Raw genomic sequence first — 21023 nt, 5'->3', positions numbered from 1 at the left:
TCTTCTCTTCTTCATGCATTCAAATGATGCGATTCGTTGTGACTGATTGTCAGTCAATTTTTAATGTCTCCATGTGAGAGTGACACCGCTTGACTGGATATTTGTAGACATGCAGTAAAGCTTGTCACTTACTGTTAATTCACATCTCCATCCACAAGCTTTTGGTCACCGTTACAGTTGAAGAGATATTGAGATGTTTTAGGCACCAATCTTTGTTTAGTCTAGAGTAGCTGTGAGTCTAAAGAGAAAGAGGGGACAGCTTGTAGTTTTGGTCATATAGTGAGCTGGTGAAGAGCCAGTGTGAGCAGACGGCGTGACCGGGGGAAACATGCGGCTCTGGAGGACATAGAGCTCTGAGACCTGTGGGGAACCTCAGCATGCTACACGTCTCTATAACCAGAGATTTAAAGGACTGCATGCACGATTCATCACTCTAATAACCAAACACACCCTGCTTAAAAGCCCACAGAGCTCATGGGAATGTCATCATCGAAGTGCTGGTTTGTCAAATGTTGCGCCTGAGAGGTTTTGCTGGAAATGACGATTCACAAGAAAGTGTAAACTATCACTAATGCTATTAATAATATATTTTTTAAATTGTTATAGACATACCAAATTTGATTTGTTTAGATATAGATTAATTAAAAACCAATCATATTAAAATAATAAATTTTTGTATCTATATCTATTTATATCTATATACCACCGGCCACTTTATTAGGTACACCTGTTCAACTGCTCGTTAACGCAAATATCTAATCAGCCAATCACACTGTAGCAACTCAATGCATTTAAGCATGTAGACATGGTCAAGACAATCTGCTGAAGTTCAAATTGAGCACCAGAATGGGAAGGAAAGGTGATTTAAATGGCTTTGAACATGGCTTCACAGAAAATGGTCTGAAAAAGAAAAAATCTCCAGTGTGCGTGTGGGCAAAACGGCCTTATTGATGTCAGAGGAGAATGACCAGATTGGTTTGAGCTGATAGAAAGACAACAGTAACTCAAATAACCTCTCGTTACTAGGGATGCACGATATTGCATTTTGGCCGATATTCGATATGCCGATATTTTCAAACTAATTTTGTCCGATGCCGATACCGATGTATATACACATTTCTTCCCTGATATATTTACACTTTAATTTTACTGAAGAGAAATCCAAGTCTCTCTCCTGTACTACCTTTACCGTATTACACTCATGTGTTGTAGATAAGGCAATACACAAGACAAACAAAACAACATTTGATTCTACCATAAATGATTCTACTGCCGTCGGTGTATGAATGAGTGAGTGAATGGGTGAATGTGAGGCTATGTAAAGCACTTTGGTGGCCATAGGTCTGTGAAAGCGCTATATAAATGCAGTCCATTTACCATTTACCATAAATGTATAATTTTACAAATGTAGACAGACATTCACCCATGAAAAATAGGTAAATTATTTCACTTGGAGAATAAATGATATGCCAGTGCCACATTTTATTTTTAAGTTCAGATTTCAAACTTCAGTCCTTAGGAGTAAAATAAATAAAAATTAATTTTTAAATAAAAAATTTACATCTTCTCCTACTTGAACAGGTCTACCAAATGCTCCCCTGTTTTCGGTGCTGATGCAGTGGTGACCCGTTCATGTAACATAAAATAAAATGTAAGGGTGACGCTGCCAATAAAGCAACTAAAAGCTGTCACAAAGAACCGCAAAAGTAATGATTATGAATATGTCAAATATAGCAAGGAGACATTTTAATTGTTTATTAATAAACAAGTGTTTTCTGTGTCGGCTGCAAAGATGAAGTTGATGGCGCTGACTCGCGATCTTCGCAGTAGTGAACGCGCTGGAGAGAAATGCACATTTCGGATTACATAGTTTTCTTTCGTTTTGAATTGTTCTGTTTAAAAATATGATTTCAAGCGTTCTGTAGATAATATATATATTTCTCAGGTCTGTGAGGCAAGTAGGCTATGCTGAGTTTCGTTTCATTTATGAGCGCCGACGCCTCTGTGTCGTGATATGATCTATTATCTGCTTTACTTATTATTTATTAAATCCAGGCAATTGGTTGATGAAACATTGATTAAAATTAAGATACAATTAATACAAAACGAAATTCACTTAGAAAGGCTTTGTGCTTTCTGTTTGAGGTCTCTGTGAAAGTTTTAAAGCGGTCTTTTAGTGCCGCTTTTTCAGAGCGGTCACGTCCGTAACCGAGAACTGTCACTGTTTTTCCTCATAAATGCGAACACGAAAAATAAAATAAAATGAATATGTTATGCTCTGTGGGGAGCATAGTAGCTTGGAGAGCTTACATTAGTAAGCTACAGGACATCGTCTTTCAAAACATGACCTGCAAGAAAGAGAAAAAAAATTACTGCGTCATTGTACCTAGCACTTCTGAAAATGCACTTGCGAATGCGTCTCTGTCCCCAGCACATTTCAAACCAAACTGACGCACATGCTCGAAATGCCTCCGCTCATGCTACGTTCACGGTCGTCACGTGCACATAGGAAACACGCCACCCTATCGGCAAGGCTCATCTGCAGAAATATTCATATCTGCTGATGCCGATGATGGTCATTTAAAGCTTTTATCGGCCGATACCGATGTTGTGCCAATTTCATCGTGCATCCCTACTCGTTATAACTGAGGAATGCAGAAGATCATTTCTGAATACACATCATGTCAAACTGTGAAGCAGATGGGCTAAAGTTGCAGAAGACCACACCGGGTGCCACTCTTGACAGCTAAGAATAAGAAACTGAGGCTACATTTCACATGGACTCACCAAAATTAGACAATAGAAGACTGGAAAATCATTCCCTGGTCTGATGAGTCTCGATTTCTGCTGTGACATTTAGATGGTAGGGTCAGAATTTGGCGTAAACAACATGAACACATGGACCCATCCTGCCTTGTATCAATGGTTCAGGTGTAATGTTGTGTAATATTTTCTTCACACACTTTGGGCCCTTAGTACCAATTGAGCATTGTTTTAATGCCACAGCCTACCTAAGTATTGTTGCTGTCCAGAAAAAAGGGGGTCCAACCACTGATCTAAATGACTGTATTGCTCATGACGACATTAAAACTGAAGCCACCGTACCACCATATTGTATTCCCTATGGTCTCAACAGCTTTGTGAATAGATTTTAAGAGAAAACTCTTAACTAATAACTTTTACTGCTATTTAGGAGAACTCTTAATGGTAAGATAAAATGTTTTGTGAAAATGGCATTGGCCCCTGATGTAGGGCTGCTCGATTATGGAAAAAATCATAATCATGATTATTTTGGTCAGTACTGAAATCACGATTATGTAACACGATTACTTCACATGACTTTGGGAACGTGTTGCATTTATTAAAAAGACACCATTCAACAATTCTTAAAAAATCTAAATTTGAACATTTATTGTACTTTTTGAACTATTAAAATAATATAACAGATAATACTTCAATAAGTATTTTAATAATTCCCGCCGGTCTACCACTTATAATGCGGGAAATTCCTCTGCAAACATTGATTCACTTTAGCATGTAGATTGTATGAGTAGCCTAAATGAATCCACACAGATTATAAAATCAAATCAATCATTTTAAAACTTTCTCCAAGACGCAATTTCACAAACCGTGTGAGTTTTCAGCGGCGCTGCGTCTTCTCTCTCTCTGTCTCTCAAAATGGGTTGGACATGAAACTTCACTCTCACGTTTAGGAGTCGGGACATGACGGAATTGTCACTTGCACAATCGGGCCAGCATTGCATCGTAACTAAAGATGATAATTTTTCTTTTTAAGTCTTATCAGTTTAAACATTCAAGCTGAGAGAGTTTATGGCTTCGGGAGGGGTGGATGTGCGCGTGCGCTTGTCATTCAGAACACAAGACAAAATAAGAGTGTTCTTGCAAAACAGAACATGGCAAAATTATCGTTTTTACTCAATTGTACTATTTTGGTGATCGTTGGGAGCCAAAATCGAAATCGAAATTCAATTAATTGCAGAGCCCTACCCTGATGTAGCCTATATGTACATAGACCAGATGGATTGCGAGAAAGCTTACAATGTGAATGGTCTCCAAATCATATAGGCTAGTCAAATGATGTCTTGCATATTATTTCTAAAAAGAGTATTAAAACAAAGAAGGCTGTAAACAGGTGTCACGTTAGGCTGTGCAAGGAAGCAAATGACGAAGGAGAATGCATAGTCTTTAATCCAACCATAACAGCAAAGGCAGGGAAACAGCCTCTTAACATTGAAGACACCGAACAATGAACTGAAGGAGGTCAGGGCCTAAATACACAGAGGAACAAAAAAGCTAATTACTTGGGCAGCAGGTGAACGAAATAATCAATCAAGGGAACAAACTGGCACACACTAGGAAACTGGGTCACACAGGCAAACAGGCACAGAACTAAGGGTATGTTTACACGACAATGATATGCTTAAAACGGAGATGTTTTTCCTTTGAGTTTTCTACATACAGATGACACCATTGTCAAAACGATCCCCATTCACACGGATCCGCGAAAATGACTAAAAACGCTGTATATTCATGTTTTTGTTGTTTACACGGAGACTGTTTCTAAAAAAACTTGCACTTTGAAACCCGTTTTCAAAAGTTTGGGTATTCAGGCACCCAAAACGCCATTGTCATGTAAATGAACAGCCAAAACACATAAAAAGTTTTATGTTTTTAGTTGAAAAAGTGTAATGTAAACAGCCCCTAATGCACAATGAAACATATCCAAAACAGAACAGAATAAAATATAACCGTTACAACTGGAAACTCAGACCAATCAGGTCTGACTTTTTTTTAATTGGTCTTTAAAGGGGTCTTGTCATGAGGAATCATTTTCCTATTTTTCTTTAGCTTATTGTACTATGAAAATATACAGTAACTCTCAGAGCTCAAATATTCCTTCCCAGTTCAAAAGAGCATTTATCTCAGCTGAAAAGACATCTGACATTAGAAATAATAATAAATGCCCTATACCGCCTACATTTGCACATAAGCAATGCCTAAAAGAGAAACTTGGCCCAGCTTTAAAAAGAGGCTGATATTTAAGGATGAATCAGTTAAAGGAACAGCAGCAAAAACAGCCTCTTTATCTAAGGCCCTGTTTACACCTGGTATTAAGATGCGTTTTGGTCGATCAGATCACAAGTAGATGAGGGAGACACATACCCGTACACCTGGTGTTTTAATCCTCTCTTTTACTTTCAACCACTTCTGTCCTGATTTTTTTGAGGAGAGGGTCTATGGACAGGTAAATGTACTGTATGTTTTTCAGATCTTTAATAGGCAAAATAAGCTTGTTTAATTTGTGCACAGAGAGGACGGAAAAACATACTGGGAGCTTTCATTTCGGCTCTGATAGCCACAAGATCATGCCGAAAGCTGTGAGTATGTGTTAGAAATCATGGTGAGAGAACATTGAGCTTGGTATGTTTATCGTCTTCAAGCCAAACTTGGGTCTTCAGCTGACAAAGTTTAAATCCCATCTGACTAGCGTGCTTCTCATAATGTTTACGTGTTAGTTCAGTTGGTGGAGAGAATGCAGTCTTTTTTAGCTGTTAGAACACATTCGACTACATGATCCAGCAATATCCCGCATTTCACCGTCTAGGTTTACTATAGACCCAATATAGTCCATCTATAACTTTTAGCCAAAATAAGCTTGAATTTGGTTACATGTCGTTTTTGCCAAAATAACTTGCAAGATGTATGATATTCCATCATGTAAGCAAAGTCAACAGTGATTACAAGTGTTTGGTATTATTTCTTTGACATGTTCTATGCGTAGCCTGTGATATTCTTGGGCTATGGTTAGACATCTATTAAATTTTAACCGACAGCCCAAATTTTGCCTTATTTTAGCCTAGACACCAGGGGCCTCATTTATAACCGTTGCATACGCACAAAACAGGCCCTGAAAGAGGCGTACGCCACTTCCGACGCATAAGTTGTGATTTATAAAAACAAACTTGACGGGAAAATTTGCGCACCTGCATGCAAACTCTGACCCATGCGTACGAACGTTTTGGAAATGGAGCAGTTTGGCGACACCGATGGTGAGCTGGAGTTAAATGTCTTTTTGGTCACTTTTAGACAGAAAATCTAAAGAAAAGAAAACATATACAGAAAGATAATACACATATAATTTCACTCACCAAGCCTGTCACTTGAAGCAAATTTCTATCCCTTCTTAAATGTCCGTGCGAGCGCGTTGGGCCGTTTAGTGAAACTGACGCAAATAACAGTTTAAATAAATAAAATAATGATTTAAACTATGTTTTACTTCTGATATAAACATTTAGATTAAATATGCCATTCAACTGAATGGAGTTAAACACTTAAACATGAAATCATTACTGAGAAGTTACAAAAAATTTTATATTCAATCAATATAAATATTTGTTGTGGATGCGATGTTTTTGAACACTTTTCCTGTGGCGTGCTGTGTTTTAATGTTTTAACCACAGAGATAATTGCTTATGATAATACCAGATTGTCTGAGAAAATAGTTTCGTGCAAATAATGCCCAAGGACTATCTGTTTCCATTAAAAATATAAATCAATTAAAAATACAATTCGGCCAGTGGAAAAGATTGAGAAAAACTTTCTCTGAAATGTATTTTACACTATTTGATTTATGTATTCAAAAACAAGGCAAGGATAGGCAACTACTTGATTTTTATTAATGAAATGTGTCTTGTACCGTTAAACGGATGAATAATCATATGCAAATGATATGCAGATGAGGATCTGCATAGTAAAACTAGGTGTTGTAAGCTCCATATATGGTTATTTCGGGGTGGAGACGCATGTGCGCACAATCTTCCGCTGACTGGGATTTATAAAGTGAATTCTGCGCAGGTTCTGGCGTACGAACGGTTTTATAAGTCTGAATATTTTGCGTACGCCATTTTTGGCTTTCGGGCGCACGTACACTTTTAGTAAGGTTCCTACGCACAGTTTTATAAATGAGACACCAGGGCTGTGTTTTTACGGCTATTAGACGTCTTTTTGGGGAGCGCCGTTTGCACTACAAAAGCAATCCTGTCAAATGCGTTTTCAACTACCACTAGAAATGGTAGAAAGTGGACAATCTCAAAATATTTTTGAGCCCATTTACACTTGAAATTAGCGTTGTCCACATGTTATCTGATCGACCAAAACGAATTGTGACAATTTTTTACTTTAAGAATATCTATCTATTCTAACTGAATCTTTTCGATTTAAATCAAATTCCGGAATTGAAATTTATTTCAATTCAATTCTCAGGGGTGCATAACCCTTGTTGTAACATCTGAAAAATGGAAAAGGAAAAAATGGTTTTGCCTGTAGCATTTAGATGTTTGCTTGTTTTGTAGACAAAATCTTAAAATTTATTCTTATAGGACAAATAACTCTAATTTTATAGACATCTATCTTTAATTGTCTCCTAAAAATTAAACATCAGTCTGTGTGTCTCTAAAAAGGTTAAGAAGGAAACACTACATTTCCCATCATGCATTAGACAGATAAGGATGTTGATGTTTTAGCTGGAATACTGAGAGGAGGGAGCTCAAGAGCTGTGCACACACCATTCAAAACACTCACACGCAGAGCGTGAATCACAGATCACACGCGCTCATACAGCCCGAGCTCAGATACCAGTCCATGCAGCCGGTGATGTCGACACTCTAATCTTCGCTCTGATTGGTGGAGGGACGTCTGTCAAACATAGGTTGCACGTCTCAATCTCAACAGTTGGACAACACTGCCCGGCGAACAGGGTTACTGCCGTGTCAGAAGGGTTAGTGCGGCGAGAGGTGCGCAGAGGAACCTCAGCTGCTGTCTGGTGCATCCTCTCTGCGAATTTCCTCACATTGGGATAAGGGACAGTCGTCGGGACTCGCTGCAGACAGCATGCAGCACAGATCCTCTGAAAATACTGGCTTTAACTGTCAGGTAGGATGGAGCCTGAGTGTCTCTCCTGTGTCCTTGAGAGTGTTTGCGCGTGTCTGTAGAGATGTGGTTGATTCAGCGTTGAGTTATTGTTATATAACGGTTAAAGATGTGTTTTTCATCTTGGTTGTGTCAGGTGCACCTTCATCTTCTTCTACCCTCTTTCTCTGTTTGCGTCTTCTAGAAGCTATTTTGGTACCTCTTGTCCTTCCGCAGTTTCACATTGTTCTTTCTCTTCACTTCCTTTTCATCTTTCTCTGTTTTCTGTGAGGGAAAGGAATTATATCTGGTTGTCGGAGGAGGTTTGTTCTGATCCAGCTCCCTCAAACGGAAGGGATGAGCTTTAGAAGGAGCAGATGTAAGCAAATGTGTGTGAGCTTTTATTCTGAGGGCATAAATAGTATATATGGACTGGAAGAGGAGGACGACAAGGTCAGAGGAAGAAAATATTGTATCTGACAGTAGAAAATATTTAGGTCGATGATGGATGAAGCTGCAAATGTGCGTTTTAATTATGCTGATGAGGCACGGGCTGTTTGTGTGAGCGTCATGCTAGTGCGCGCCACTTTCGGCTTTCTAGAAGGATGCTGATGCTGATCCTTCCATTGCCATGGTAACCAGAGCCATCTGTAGGGATCAGTCCCGCTGCTCTCGACCAATTGAATGGCTCAGATCCCATTCATCCCCCCTCAGTCTCTTCAGCCGTCCCAGTAATCCCCTCTCTCAACGCTCACGGTTGTTACTGCATGATCACGCGGTTTTGAAGGCTCACATGCAGGGAAATCTCTTGGACAGACGAACAGTTGGTGAATAACGTGACCCATGGCAGGTGACACGTTGTTCTGTTTCGGCTGTTTAAAGGGTCTGGCGTCATGATCTGGCACTGAGCTGAAAAGTGATCTTTTATGGAGATGACTGCATCCAGCAAATGCAGTTTATCATTTAATAAAGTTCCACAGGCAGAAGTGGGTCACAAGGTACTGTGACCCAGAAAACTGCAGAGCTGAAGAAGATTAACAGAAAGTGATAGCATTCCAGTGTGCAAAGGCCGGTTTACGACAAATCTGGTGGGACTAAGAGACACGCAATTATAAAATGACCTTCTTGAACCAAATGTTGCTGCGTAACACGAGAATGAACCTCATTGGTTCTTGCAGAAGCTCAAATGTGCTGCGTAACATGAGAATGAACCTCATTGGTTCTTGCAGAAGCTCAAACGTGCTGCGTAACACGAGAATGAACCTCATTGGTTCTTGCAGAAGCTCAAACGTGCTGCGTAACATGAGAATGAACCTCATTGGTTCTTGCAGAAGCTCAAACGTGCTGCGTAACATGAGAATGAACCTCATTGGTTCTTGCAGAAGCTCAAACGTGCTGCGTAACATGAGAATGAACCTCATTGGTTCTTGCAGAAACTCAAACTTGCTGCGTAACACGAGAATGAACCTCATTGGTTTTTGCAGAAGCTCAAACGTGCTGCGTAACATGAGAATGAACCTCATTGGTTCTTGCAGAAGCTCAAACGTGCTGCGTAACATGAGAATGAACCTCATTGGTTCTTGCAGAAACTCAAACTTGCTGCGTAACACGAGAATGAACCTCATTGGTTCTTGCAGAAGCTCAAACGTGCTGAGTAATATGAGAATGAACCTCATTGGTTCTTGCAGAAGCTCAAACGTGCCGAGTAATATGAGAATGAACCTCATTGGTTCTTGCAGAAGCTCAAACGTGCTGTGTAACATGAGAATGAACCTCATTGGTTCTTGCAGAAGCTCAAACGTGCTGCGTAACATGAGAATGAACCTCATTGGTTCTTGCAGAAGCTCAAACGTGCTGCGTAACATGAGAATGAACCTCATTGGTTCTTGCAGAAGCTCAAACGTGCTGCGTAACACGAGAATGAACCTCATTGGTTCTTGCAGAAACTCAAATGTGCTGCGTAACATGAGAATGAACCTCATTGGTTCTTGCAGAAGCTCAAATGTGCTGCGTAACATGAGAATGAACCTCACAGGTTCTTGCAGAAGCTCAAACGTGCTGCGTAACATGAGAATGAACCTCATTGGTTCTTGCAGAAGCTCAAATGTGCTGCGTAACATGAGAATGAACCTCACAGGTTCTTGCAGAAGCTCAAACCTGCTGCGTAACACGAGAATGAACCTCATTGGTTCTTGCAGAAGCTCAAATGTGCTGCGTAACATGAGAATGAACCTCACAGGTTCTTGCAGAAGCTCAAATGTGCTGCGTAACATGAGAATGAACCTCACAGGTTCTTGCAGAAGCTCAAACGTGCTGCGTAACATGAGAATGAACCTCATTGGTTCTTGCAGAAACTCAAACTTGCTGCGTAACACGAGAATGAACCTCATTGGTTTTTGCAGAAGCTCAAACGTGCTGCGTAACATGAGAATGAACCTCATTGGTTCTTGCAGAAGCTCAAACGTGCTGCGTAACATGAGAATGAACCTCATTGGTTCTTGCAGAAACTCAAACTTGCTGCGTAACACGAGAATGAACCTCATTGGTTCTTGCAGAAGCTCAAACGTGCTGAGTAATATGAGAATGAACCTCATTGGTTCTTGCAGAAGCTCAAACGTGCCGAGTAATATGAGAATGAACCTCATTGGTTCTTGCAGAAGCTCAAACGTGCTGTGTAACATGAGAATGAACCTCATTGGTTCTTGCAGAAGCTCAAACGTGCTGCGTAACATGAGAATGAACCTCATTGGTTCTTGCAGAAGCTCAAACGTGCTGCGTAACATGAGAATGAACCTCATTGGTTCTTGCAGAAGCTCAAACGTGCTGCGTAACATGAGAATGAACCTCATTGGTTTTTGCAGAAGCTCAAACGTGCTGCGTAACATGAGAATGAACCTCATTGGTTCTTGCAGAAACTCAAACTTGCTGCGTAACACGAGAATGAACCTCATTGGTTTTTGCAGAAGCTCAAACGTGCTGCGTAACATGAGAATGAACCTCATTGGTTCTTGCAGAAGCTCAAACGTGCTGCGTAACATGAGAATGAACCTCATTGGTTCTTGCAGAAACTCAAACTTGCTTCGTAACACGAGAATGAACCTCATTGGTTCTTGCAGAAGCTCAAACGTGCTGCGTAACATGAGAATGAACCTCATTGGTTCTTGCAGAAGCTCAAACGTGCTGCGTAACACGAGAATGAACCTCATTGGTTCTTGCAGAAACTCAAACGTGCGAGAATGAACCTCATTGGTTCTTGCAGAAGCTCAAACGTGCTGAGTAATATGAGAATGAACCTCATTGGTTCTTGCAGAAGCTCAAACGTGCTGTGTAACATGAGAATGAACCTCATTGGTTCCTGCAGAAGCTCAAACGTGCTGCGTAACATGAGAATGAACCTCATTGGTTCTTGCAGAAGCTCAAACGTGCTGCGTAACATGAGAATGAACCTCATTGGTTCTTGCAGAAGATCAAACATGCTGAGTAATATGAGAATGAACCTCATTGGTTCTTGCAGAAGCTCAAACGTGCTGCGTAACACGAGAATGAACCTCATTGGTTCTTGCAGAAGCTCAAACGTGCTGCGTAACACGAGAATGAACCTCATTGGTTCTTGCAGAAGCTCAAACGTGCTGCGTAACACGAGAATGAACCTCATTGGTTCTTGCAGAAGCTCAAACGTGCTTCGTAACACTAGAATGAACCTCATTGGTTCTTGCAGAAGTTCAAACGTGCTGCGTAACATAAGAATGAACCTCATTGATTCTCGCTCGTCAAGCAAACATGCCTGAGCTTCCGTTTACCACAATGTGTGAGTTGATGAATGTTTATATGTGAATAAAAGCCTAAATTCAATGTTTATCATATAAAGCAATCGTGTCTCTTAATTTTTTTTTTACTAAACCACTCAATTCATATGGATTAGTTTTACGATCTCTTTATGAACTTTTTGAAGTGAACCTAATAACCCTTTAAGCTTTATGTCAATTAAGATTTATATTATTAAAATAGTGTTAGTTTTATTTAAAGTTAACAATATTGTTTGTCAATATCGTTAATCATTAAAATCTAATAACATTTTAATCTGTAAATGTGATTTTAGGCAAATCCCAAAATGAATATCCATTTTTTTCATACTGGACATTATATGGTTGTGATGCCATATAATATAATTTAATTTCATTAAAATGAAATAGTTTAAAACTATAGCCTACATTCTAGTTTTTTGGTGTCTTATTTTTTATTTGTTTAGACAATTAAAGAATTTAAATTAATTGTTTATTTACATAAATTATGGGCCACAATAAAAAAAAAAGTCCATAATAATTAACACGAGTTTTATCCAAATAATTTCAATAATTAGCTTAAAAAATCTTAACCAACAATGGATCATTGCGGTACAATATTATATTGGGATGCATTGTTTTGTTTTAAAAATCATGTTTTGTGTGCCATAAATTCATTTGTATCGAATATGACTTAAAACTGATTTTAGAATCGATACACCCCAACTTCCAAGGACATTAAACTGCACTCATCAAGAAATATTATTGGGTCTTCAACAATGCATCTGGTTGTGTTCACCATTAAACTTCTGTTGTGTGTTTATCATGTGCTTTAGACTAGAGAGAACATTGCCTGAAGGACCCTCCAGGCCCTCAGTTGCAGTTCAGCCACAGTTGACTGGATGTCCCTCCTCAGAGGTGACTCTGTCTGCTCCGATTTTAGGAGTGAGAATCATTAGTCCAGCAGTATCTGATCTTGTTTCATCTCTTGCAGACGCTTCTAGAGTTGCATTGTGTTGACTTCATTGTGTCATACAGCACAAATCTCAGCACAATTCTCAGCTTGTTGTAGTTTGTTGACTACTCTTCGCATTAAAGGGTTAGTTCACCCAAAAATGAAAATTCTGTCAGTAATTACTCACCCTCATGTTGTTCCAACCCTGTAAGACTTTCGTTCATCGTCGGAGGACAAATTAGGATATTTTTGATGAAATCTGAGAGCTGGCTCACTCCTTCATAGGCTGCTAGGTAATTGCATCTGATGGCCCAGAAAAGTTAGTAAAGACATTGTTAAAATATTCCAAGTAACTACAGCGGCTCAACCTTAAGTTTATCAAGTGACGAGAATACTTTTTGTGTTTGTCTCAGCTCTATTTGAGGCTTGCGTTATTAGCGGAAGCAGTTGACCGAAGTCTCCTTAGATGCACAGAGAAGACTTTGAGAATGTCATCATGGCTAAAGAACGGAGATGTTAGTGCAAATTCAGACTGTAATTCTTACCGGATGGCACAAAAGAGCCTTTCAGAGCAGAAAATCTTCCTATTCAGTCTAATGTCTAATGAGATCCATTGCTATTCAGGAATGCTGTGTGAATATACATGTACAGTAAGTTAATGGATGCTGTTTAGAGAATACGCACAGTTCTGGCACTGGAATTTCCTGTAAGACGTCCAATCTGTCGGGACTCTACAAACTAAAGGAGTAAATATATAGGAGCTTAATGCATTCACAACAACATTTGTCTTTTATTTATGTTGATTTGTTTTGTTCAGCATTGTTTGAACAGAGAGGCAAATGTAGGTAGTATGTATCTCGGCACCAACATTCAAAGTGTCCCGTCTCCATCTTTTTCTGCCTTCTTCCCTCGCTCCTCTTATGCTTTTAACAGTGGCCTTCTTTGTCAACGTTTAATGGGGCATGAGGACAGCAAGTGGGTGACACTGAAAGGATGAAGTGCTGGAGATACTCTCCGGCTGCTGGAGTAAGATAGGCAGCCGTTATCTTCAAGTTCTGGGAGATGCTGGACAGCAAAGAATCCGACAGAAAACGAATCATTGTTATATAGTTATTGTTCAACTGTCTTGTATGCCTGACTGCGGCATACAAGCACAATAAAAACAGCAATGTAAAATGACCCAGGCTCTTGGCCCTCGGGGCTTCCTACCACAGTAACATTAGTAAAACTTGAATACATTAGCTAATCTATGAACATGTGACTATGAGTCAGATAGGAGGTGAAGACGACAACTCCCATGATTCCACGCTCATTCACTGCGTGATTTATTTCATTCTAATGAAATAGCCGCAGGTGCTAAATCACTTCTCACAGGTCACTTTATTTGTCAAATAAAATATTGTGGGGTAATGCACGCTGCTTCACTTGGTTTTTCACTTTCACTTAAATTTGTTTCACTTGGTAAAAACAATATAATAGCTTTGTTAATGTTTTGAATAAGCAACATCTAGTGGCAAAACTTACATACTGTGCCTTTAATTCATACTGTGCCTTTAAGTCTTTAGCTTTATACAGTCAACAAACAATGGAAAACAAAAGAAAATTAAAGAAGCAACTAATTTTACTTTCCTGGTCTGACTTATTTCCAGGAGAAACATGATATTCAGTGAGACTAAAATGTAGGACTTGATATGATCTGTTGGGAATTGATTGTATTATGAAAAGTGGGCATTACATACCATAATAGAGTCAGGTGTTTCTAGGAGAGGGGTTGAAAATGAATAGTGATCTGTGTTGTCAGTCTAAATGTTTAGATTGTATAGACAAGTTTTGTTTTTAATATTCGGAATAACATGGATTGATGAATTGTGCACAAACAGTGAAAATATGGTAAATATATATATTTTTTTTTGATTTCATGTTGGCTTAAGCAACGTTCATGTCTTTAAGCCTGTGTAAATGCTATGTTTGTTTGTGTTTCTGGAAGACGGAGTAAAATCTGTTTTTAAGTATACAATGAGGTCAAGACGGATTTATTTAAATATTTAATGGAAAAACTGCAGTGGGATTCATCGCTGTTATAGTGAATATTTTTAACATCCCATTGAACTGTAGCCTACTTTATTATCTCACAGTTACATTCTCAGTATTTTCCAAATTATTCTGATCCTTTGTGATTTTGCTATGGCTGTTAATTTAATATGTTGATTTAATTTTAAAAACATTATACAAAATACAGAAATGAACCGTGCTCCCTGAACTGTATATGAAATATTGAATTGTGTGATTAATTGCAATCAATTTAATTAATCTCTTAATATTATAGAATTAATTTGATTAAAATCTAAATCAATCGACAGCCCTAGTTTTTACATAACAATAGAAAAAGCTCTAAATTGCTCTGCTCTACATGAAACCGGCAAATGAGAGTGACCCCAATCCCTCCCCCACCCCATGTGTATGTAAATTTGTGTCCACATGTGCGAATCGGCTTCATCGTTATTCAACCCAAGCAGCCGCGGTCATGTGACTCTGAACCCGGCAGGCTGCTGAGGCTGAGAGGGACCGAACGAGAGAAGGACATAAAATGGATTACAAAGAGAGGGAAAAAGAAGTGTGAAAGATTAGGGATGACAGAGCGATAGCAAGCCAGGAAGGACAGGACGAGGGGGATCTCAGATAATCTCAGATATAATGTCACACCTCAGCTGCACACAGGAAGATGCTTATTAATATAAAGAGGATCAGTCCTGTGGGACACACTGTTAGCTTTCATTAGTGAGGTCTGAACACACAAGGGGGTGTGAGTGTGTGTGTGTGTGTGTGTGTGTGTGTGTGTGTGTGTTTGCACAGGTGTTATCTCGATCAAAACAATGTCAACAGTTTTCCCCCCTCCATGTCTATAAGAGTAACCCCTCGTCATGTGCCGTTCTAATGGCGTGTTCGACAGACGTGCTAATGAGTTATTCGAACATCTGTGTGCACGTGTGTCCTTCATCTCTCCTCCAAGAACAAGATGGAGAGATGAGGGCTCATTTTGATGACATCACAGGCAGACTGAATGGAGCTTCCCATGAGTCTGCTGGGCTGAGTTGCCATGGTAATCTATATAGTTCATCCTGGATTCCCATTTATGGTTTCCTTGCAGGCATGAGTGCTCCGCCACCACCTCAGACCACACACGCACGCATCACAGCTCAAGAAAATGACTCACCATGGCAGTGATGCTCTGAGATTGTTTCTTTTAATAGGCAAGCATCACTATTACTGATGCTGTGCTTTAACACTAGTGAATTTTGGTGCAGACCAGAGTCTGCATGCATAGTATATAAACTCACTAAAACCCACTAAGGAAACCTAAGCAACCTTATACGTCCTGGATGTAATAAATGTAATAATCTAGTTGGAGTTAATCAGTACCACCTTCATGTAATTAAGAAATTAAGTGTGCTGAGAGTTTGATAGACATGTCAGATGGGCAACAATCGTGATCCGGAAGTAAAAACTCTATTTTGAACGATAACTTTTAAACCTTTAAAGACAGACAATAGGTGAGCTATGAAGTTGTTAATCCGTAGTATTTGCTTCTGTTGAAGCCATCAGCCCGAATTATTTCAGTTTATTTATTTTTTATAATCGTATGTAACAGCGGAATTCCTGGTGAAAAACTACATTACCCATGATGCTGTACAGAAAATGGCACCAATCGGTGAGTCGGAAAAAGCACCATATTCGAATCGATCTCTCTAAGCTCTCAAATACTTAAATATTTTATTTGTGTATGCATATTTTGCAATAAAGTTAAAATGTATTGTTTTTATGTACATAATCAACATTTGTACAAGAAAAGTTTTATATTTCTCCATAGTTTTTTTTTATTAGATTATGCTGATTAGCTATGTGCTTCATGGATAGTTCTAAACCTTTTAAGTACACAGCCTTCCTTTGTCATTTTGTCTTATTTTCAAATACTTTGTTGCTTCAAATCAAAGTTTGTAATGCTATGATTCACCTAGTAGCTGATTGGCTTGGTTCATGGCTTTAACAGAGTCTTTTTAAAAATGAATGGAAAAAAAACATCCGGAGCCAACGCCGCTGAAAAAGGTGGCAGGAACTGTTGAACTCTAGGGTTAATATGAAATATTATGATTCCTTGTTTCCACATATATCCACTGTTGTTGTCAAACCAACCAAATTTGCAGCATATGCTGATCTCTCCCATGATCCCTTTGGCTCTCTCACATGGACTCTCGTATGTATGTTGGGATGTTCCAGCACACAATTATAATCTTTTCCCATGTGGTCCGTGTCTCATCCGGCCTGAGTTCTCCTGGTCTTTTGTGCTGTGAACAATCTTGTCTTTCTCTTCTTATGGCCCTTAATGTCGTCCATCCATAATGCCATCGTTCTTTCTGCACTCATGTACAAGCGGATCATCTTGCAGTCATCTGTCCCTTTAAAATGAATTGCTTTGGTTCTGCTGTGGGCCGTTGCCAGATGTTACTCTAAAGACATGCAAGTGATTATGTGTGAGCGGTTATTTACCCTGCTAAAGAGAACGAATGAGTACTCCATCTATTCTGGATTGTGGCTGATTTGGATTCTGAGCCACAGGCTAGTGAGACTTTGGCTTCACAGGGGACCGAAACAATGTCATTTATGTTCTGGGGACAACTAGCGGCAGGCCACATTAGTCGTCATGGAAACTGTCAGCCAAGGTTAGGCTCAGGCAGACGGATGCTTATTTTGGGATGTCATCCATTGGTGGTGTGAGAAGGAACGAGGGTCTGTCTGTTATGGCCTCAGTGGGGCATTTATTAGGAGTAAATGATGAAACATGTATATCATTAAGTGTATATTTAGCCCTGGAGACATGAATGGACCGGTGTTGAGTGTATGTGACATCAGTAAACCAAAGACAATCAGGGGAAAGGATTCTGAGTGGTCCTGTTTGAAATAAAATAGATTACTGAAGAATGAGAATTGAAAACACTTCAATGAGCTTGTGGTGTCCAGCAATTGCTTTAAAAAAAAAAAATTCCTTTCAGTCGTGACTCATAGCGTCCAAACCTCCCACCTATGTGCATTTGTTAAAAGTGCTTGCATGGTTCAAAACAAGTCAAGTATGGCTGCTATGACTAACCAATGAATCTGATAATAACATTAACGTATAGGCTAGAGTATGTATATAGCCTACCTGTACACATCTTTTCAAAAGTTTGGGGTTATTAAGAAATGTATTCTTTTGTCCAGTAATGATGCTTAAATGGATCAAAAGTGACAGTAAAATGTTTATAGTTTAACAAAAGATTTCTATTTCAAATAAATGCTGTTCTTTTGAACTTTCTATTAATCAAAGAATCCTAACAAAATGTATGGTTTCCACAAAAATATTACTATAAGTAAGCGCAAGTGTTTTCAACATTACTAATAATGAGAAATGTTTCTTGAGCAGCAAATCATCATATCATGTTTTTTTACTGTATTTTTTTATTAAATAAATGCTTCGGTGAGCATAAGAGGCTTCTTTTAAAAACATAAAAATAATCTTACACTCAACTTTTGAATGGCATTGTGTATGTGTTTATATGTGTAAAGTTTGTTCTGCTTGTTCTTTTGGGATGTAGGCTTTCGGCTTAGGTTTGATATGGATTGCACGATGAGTTATTTGTCAGTGATCATCTGTAAGAGAAGATGAATTTGTATGTGTGACTGTGTGTTTAATCATCGTGCTTTGTTTTGCAGCGAAACGATGAGGAAGCTGTGCTGGACAGGGGTGGAACGCGCTCCATGCTCAACACGAATTTCGAGAAAGAGGAGCTTGAAGGTAATTGAAGCTCACACACTCCAAACACACTGCCTGATGAATTATTATTATAAAAAAATTTATTATTAAATTAAATTATGCTTAAAACATTAATTTAAGTTTGTTAAATCAGCACAAAATATTCAGAATATAAAAATTTTAGCTTTTTGTGCAATTGTTGCATGTTGCGACTCACTTATAGCAATCTTATAGCAGTAGAGCTTTTCACTCACAGCAAAAATTACAACAAATTATTTCTCAATTATGTATGTGTCTAAAGGCCTCTGGTGAGTAAAATGGGTAAATTCCCCAATATTACCCCAGTATTATTTATCAAAGCAGCATAAAGTTGAATCTGGACATTAATAGCTCCAGAAGAGTATGTGTTGTGCACAATGCTGGGTAACTGATTACATGTAATCTGGATTACTTAATCAGATTCCAAAAATTAAGTACTTTTAATTATATTACATTTTAAAATACTCGTAATCAGACTACAGTTACTTTTTTATTGATTACATGATTACATGGTATTCTCGCAATTATTCATAATTCATTGATTCTCCCTACTAATTTTTTATCTTTTAAATTTTGCTTTCTAAAAAAAGACTACTGCTTATGTATCTTCAGAAGGTCTTCCAGGTTTGTGGTATTGCACCCACAGACCAGCCACTAGTCATGTGCCGATCATTGAAATCCGAGACCCATGCACACAGCATTTGATCTCAACATTGCATATCTAATCAGCTCCTGATGAACACATTATTTATTGTTTGAATTATCACTTAGTGAGTCATTTGAACATGTTTTACTGTCTTTGGAAGGCTTTTGTCTTTTAAACACATTAAAATGTACAAACAAACTCGCATAATTTCATATTTACATGCAATACAGGAATTCCCCAACTTGTTTTCAGCTGAAAATAAGAATGCTAATAATTAAAATAAATTAAAATAAATTAAATTCAGTTTACGGTTATCTGATGTCATTTAATGATAACATGACATGCAGGCAAACAACATTTTTTTTAAATATCTTTTTTAGTAAGTGTTGTATTTTGATTTATTTTAATTTTACATTTTGAATTACTTAATGATTTAATTACTTAGCAGCTTTTCATTAAACATATCCCCTGCGAGTCCATCACGGACCTGGGGTAAACCCAGACTGGAATTTATATATTTATACAGTAACTGACTACAATTTGTAAGTAATCTACCCAGCACTGGTTGAGCACCAAAGTCACTTTAAAATGGCATTTAGCAGGCATTAAACTCATAGATTCCAACATACAAGCTCCATCGTAGAATGCTGCCCTTATTTTCAGAGAACAGAGAAGTAGAGAGGAAATGAATCCAGTGTTTGACATTAGTTGTTCTTAGTCCTGAGGAAATATTCCATTTAGAGAAACATTTCATTCCAGCTCTTTCACACACACACACACACACACACACACACACACACACACACACACACACACACACACACACACACACACACACACACACACACACACACACACACACACACACACACACACACACACACACACACACACACACACACACTCTGAGCCAAAGAGTGTCTGTGCCTGAAGAATGTTTTATCCTCATCCTTACTTAACCCTTGTGAAGACCCCGTAATTTCAGAGAAAGGGTGTGTGAATAGTGTGTGTCTCTGTACATTCTTTATATACTGTATATATATATTAAGTATATTTGATCTTCAAATAGCCTCTCAGACCCAATAGAGAATCTGAGTTTTTTGGATTTTAGTGGGTTAAAATGTGTTAAAGGGACCTAAAACCCTTCATGTAATTCCAAACTTGTAGCCTAAGTCTTTCTGGTTTCACTTTATTTTGATGGTCCTTTTAACACATTATACTGATATAAGTAACGTTGCACCTACATGTCTACTAACTGTCATTTGTAGAGTATTAGTAGACATGTAGTTGCAAAGTTACTTATAGTCAGTATAATGTCTGTTGGAGGATCATCATAATAAAGAGATATTAAGCAGACTTTAATGCTATTAATGCTCTAATGAGAGTTAGTTGACATCTAGTTGCAAAGTTACTTATAGTCAACAGAATGTTCAAAAGGGACCATCAAATGAAGTGTTAACATCTTTCTTTTGTGGAACACAAAGGAAGATGTTTTGAAGAATGTCTTTTTTTGTTCCATACAATGAAGTCGATGGGCTCCAGTGTTGTTTAATTCCCAACGTTCTTCAAAATCTTTATTTGTGTTCTGCAGAAGAAATAAATGCATAAGACAAACTGACCTATTAATTTAATACCCAAAAATCCTATTACGGTTTTTGTAACTGCTCTGTATTGTAGTGTTTAGATGTTGTTTAGAGGATGTTTCACTGATTTAAGAGAAAGTGACTCAGCTTTGTATGAACTACCACATGGGCACACACATACCTCAAGACTGCAGGGGGAAGATATCAGTGAAGGTAATGAGATAAAAGCACACATGCGTCTGTTTGTGTTGGCCCTGGAGGTCTTTATCACTTATTTAGATGCTAAATTGCATGACTGAGTGAG

The 21023-nt window shown here is 38.4% G+C and overlaps 1 protein-coding gene across 2 annotated transcripts in view; it reads left to right on the top strand.

Annotated features, from left to right (window-relative positions):
• The window catches only part of slc4a10a (solute carrier family 4 member 10a), a 48867-nt gene that overhangs the window by 5571 nt on the left and 22273 nt on the right, over positions 1 to 21023 (top strand). For both annotated transcript variants that reach the window (XM_082156218.1, XM_082156217.1), the window contains one exon: positions 18412 to 18493. In XM_082156218.1, the coding sequence (XP_082012344.1) occupies positions 18412 to 18493 (82 nt within the window). The remainder of the gene's footprint in view (positions 1 to 18411; positions 18494 to 21023) is intronic.

The sequence above is a fragment of the Leuciscus leuciscus genome (assembly GCF_965113295.1).
Source record: "Leuciscus leuciscus genome assembly, chromosome: 23".
Lineage (NCBI taxonomy): Eukaryota > Metazoa > Chordata > Actinopteri > Cypriniformes > Leuciscidae > Leuciscus > Leuciscus leuciscus.
The sequence above is the reverse complement of the archived record's forward strand: the minus strand, read 5'-3'. Positions and strand labels throughout refer to the sequence as shown.